We start from the raw sequence: 3,455 nt of genomic DNA, 5'->3' as shown, positions 1-3,455 counted from the left end.
ATTCCAGAAAAAAAAAACAGAAAAACCCAAGTTTATATCTATTGATACTCGATTTTCATGGTAAATAATGAGAAAAACCTTACCTACAACCGGAGGTCAACATCTTTCTAAATCGGTGGAGGTCAATGTTGCTGCAACAGTTGGCAGAGGCGGGGCGGCAAAACTTGCGGCGGTGACATTGTAGATCGGAGGAAGCAGACGATTATTGGAGATCAGAGAGGGAGAATGAGTGGGTGAGAAGGCGGAGAAGGGGTGAGAAAGAGAGAACAAGATTTTAGTTAGGGGCATATAGCGTCTTTTAATTTTTCAGACGGTGTTTCAAGTCTGATTCGGTAAGTGTTAAAATTTAGATTAAGACCAAAAATTAAGATATAGACAAACTATCTGAATCTTATAGATTCATACCTACCTCTTATTAAGGGGTATTAAGATGCAAACAAACATGTTTTTACTCAGTATTTTTGGGATGTTACAATGTATTTGTATATACATGTATGTGTGTATGTGTATGTGTATGTGTATGTATGTGTATATGTATATATGTGTATGTGTGTATGCTTATGTGTATGTGTAATAAAAATCACAAATATTAATAGACATTACAATGTAAAACAATCAAATGAGTAATGAATCCCGAAGGTATACATGACTTTATGAACAATATTAATAGTTAAAATTAGCGAAAAAAACAAAACGAAGAAATGACATTCGGTGCCCGAAAAATCAAAAAAAAAAAATTATAGGTAATCCGTCGGTAATTACCGACGAAATAGTGACGAAATTCTAACAGAAAGCACATTCCAAAAACAATCCATCGGTATTTCTCAATTTTTTAGTAGTGATTTCCAACTCTAGTTCCTTCACATTTTACTTTTCCTTGCTTCGTTTCTTGTCTAAGGAAAATGGAATGTGAATATACAACCTTCGCAAATATTGCCTAAAAACTAGTTTATGTATTATAAACAATGTAAAAGATGATATCACAAGAGTACTTAAGGGTGTTTGGGAGTGTGTTTCAAAAAAAAATTTGGTTTATGAAAATAATTTTTCAAAATGCCTTTTGCACATCTTTAATAAGGGGTTTTCTAGTTAGGCACCCCCTGCTAATTTCATTAAAATCCTTATGAGGTTTTGAAATAAAAAGTCAAATAGATCATAATATCATTATGAACCTCCCTATAAGTCCAATTGTTTTGTTCAATCGTACTTTTGCCAAATAAACATCACATAAAGATAAATCAAACATTTTTTTTTAATTTCATTTTGCTACCTTCTAACTGCTAAACATTTTTACTAAAAGCTGTTTTTTTTATTTTGAAACACTATCCCAAACATCCTTAAGGAAATCATAAACCGAAAAAAGTTCTACACTATCAACTAGATGACGAGGTCACCGTGAACATATCCAAACAATTCTCAGTTGCAAGCCCTCGATTCCAAAACTTATCATAGTATTCCCCATATGTGAACTGTCGATAAACAGCAGGTTCATCTTCACTTACCAATTCTGAAGCAGGACCTATCACTGCATCACGAGATGGGCAGTAAAACGTTGGTATAGATATCCGTTCTTTCTCACAGTTCACCACAGCTCGATGAAGAACACTCTTGTATCTATCATTACTCAGCACCTGAATTTGATCACCAATATTAATGATGAACGTATTAGGAACAGGATCAACAGCAACCCAGTGACCATTTCGCAACACCTGAAGACCAGGGACCTCATCTTGAAGAAGAATGGTGATGAGATTAAGATCAGTATGTCCAGGCAAACCATAAGTCAAATCTGGTTGTGGGCATGGTGGGTAGTAATTCAAAGCCATGTGTTGTCCATGGTTCCCCAATTGTCTGTTGATATAATCTCTTTCAAGCCCCAAGCTTTCCGAAATAGCCTCAATAAGTACGAGTGCTAGCCCTCTTGCACTCCGGCAATACTCCGCCACATGGTCGCGGAAAGACTCCGGGTTTGTGGGCCATTCGTGGATGTAGTCCTGTAGCGGGTGACAATGGAGTCTCAAGAAGTCTCTCCAGTTAGCAACCTTTTCTGTACGGATGTTAAAGCTGGTGGATAGTCTTGTTGTCTTTGTAGGGTCGTCGGAGTATGTCTTGAGCCTCTCTTCTTCCGGCAACTTGAAGAATTCTCTTGCGATATTCATCATGTTGGCTATGGTGGATTCCGGTACACCGTGGTTCTTGACCTGAAAGAAGCCGTAGTCGCGGCAAGCTCGACCGATTTGATGGACGACATGAGAGCGATTGGGAGTATAAAGATCGTGGAGATCAATGAGAGGGATGGTATGATCATGGTAAACGTTTTGGAGATTGGGGCGTTGGGAGATTGGACGGATGTAGTGAGAGGGGACTTGATCGATCTTATCGGATGAAACTAGGTCGCTTAGAAGTAGTCTTTTGGTGTTGGTAGCCATTGTTGGAGATATTTGAGCTTCTAAAGTGTGTCGATCAGTTTCCATAGCCATTGAATTAAATAGAGAGTATCCGGTTTGGATTCATGGCAGATGTGATGCAAATGATGACAGATCACGATGACGTACATGACATGATGACAAAAACATGACGACTTACAGTAGTCCTAGGTAAGCCAACCTTCGCAATAGTATACATAAAAAAAAACCCAATCAGATCTTAAAAAACACTTCACCTTCAACCATCTTAATCGTTACTATATTTTATATTTTCTTGATAATTTTATAAATTTAATTATCTAAAATCATATATATTATTTATGAATAATTTATATTTATTTTTTATTTTTTTAAAAGTTTTATTAAAATATTTGTTTAATGTTATTTTTTACTTGGTATTTAGTTTTCGTTGATTTCTTTTTGTTAATTTTTAAATGTTTTTTTACTGTTTAGCTTTTTTAATTTTGTTAACATTTTATTCGTTTATATGAAACGACTATTAAAAAATTAGATAATCCGAATCCGTATGTTATTTTAATACAATTTAAGAATGTTTTCTTAATGTATAGGAATATTTTATGTATGCTAATCCACTAAAATATTAAAACCGAATTATGGGACTCCGAAAACCTACAAACTGGTTTTTATATTTATGTATATAAACTTATGATAAAAAAAAATAATGAAAACGGCTATCAAATAACACCACCTTTTTTGTTGGATCCAAAACTTTAATTTAATCATTTTACAAATTTGAAAATTTGATGTTTTTTTTTTTTTTTTTTTTTAATTTATATTTTAAACAAGACAAAACTGCAAAAATGGTCCCTGTGGTATGTATTTTTTTGGGGTTTTAGTCCAAACCCCGACTTTTTTGGATTCGTGGTCCTTTTGGCGATGTTTGTACGTAAATTTGGTCCCTCGTAAAATTGAAATGACTATAATGCCTTTATTATATTTATTTTCCATTTTCTTTTTTTTACCTATAAATAATTATATATAAAAAACAAAAATAGGGTCCCACATACT

The 3,455-nt window shown here is 34.1% G+C and overlaps 1 protein-coding gene across 1 annotated transcript; it reads right to left on the bottom strand.

The window, feature by feature from the left end:
* Positions 1-1,155: 1,155 nt before the first annotated feature.
* Positions 1,156-2,496, bottom strand: LOC111890533 (protein DMR6-LIKE OXYGENASE 2). The gene has a single exon (XM_023886639.3). It carries the CDS (start codon positions 2,478-2,480, stop codon positions 1,374-1,376), a length of 1,107 nt encoding a protein of 368 aa, XP_023742407.3. The 5' UTR covers positions 2,481-2,496; the 3' UTR covers positions 1,156-1,373.
* Positions 2,497-3,455: the final 959 nt, after the last annotated feature.

The sequence above is a fragment of the Lactuca sativa genome, chromosome 6, assembly GCF_002870075.4.
Source record: "Lactuca sativa cultivar Salinas chromosome 6, Lsat_Salinas_v11, whole genome shotgun sequence".
Taxonomy (NCBI): Eukaryota; Viridiplantae; Streptophyta; class Magnoliopsida; order Asterales; family Asteraceae; genus Lactuca; species Lactuca sativa.
The sequence above is the reverse complement of the archived record's forward strand: the minus strand, read 5'-3'. Positions and strand labels throughout refer to the sequence as shown.

What these genes read in the sequence shown, in the direction of transcription:
- LOC111890533 (XM_023886639.3), bottom strand. Translation starts at nt 2,480, where the DNA reads ATGGCTATGGAAACTGATCGACACACTTTAGAAGCTCAAATATCTCCA.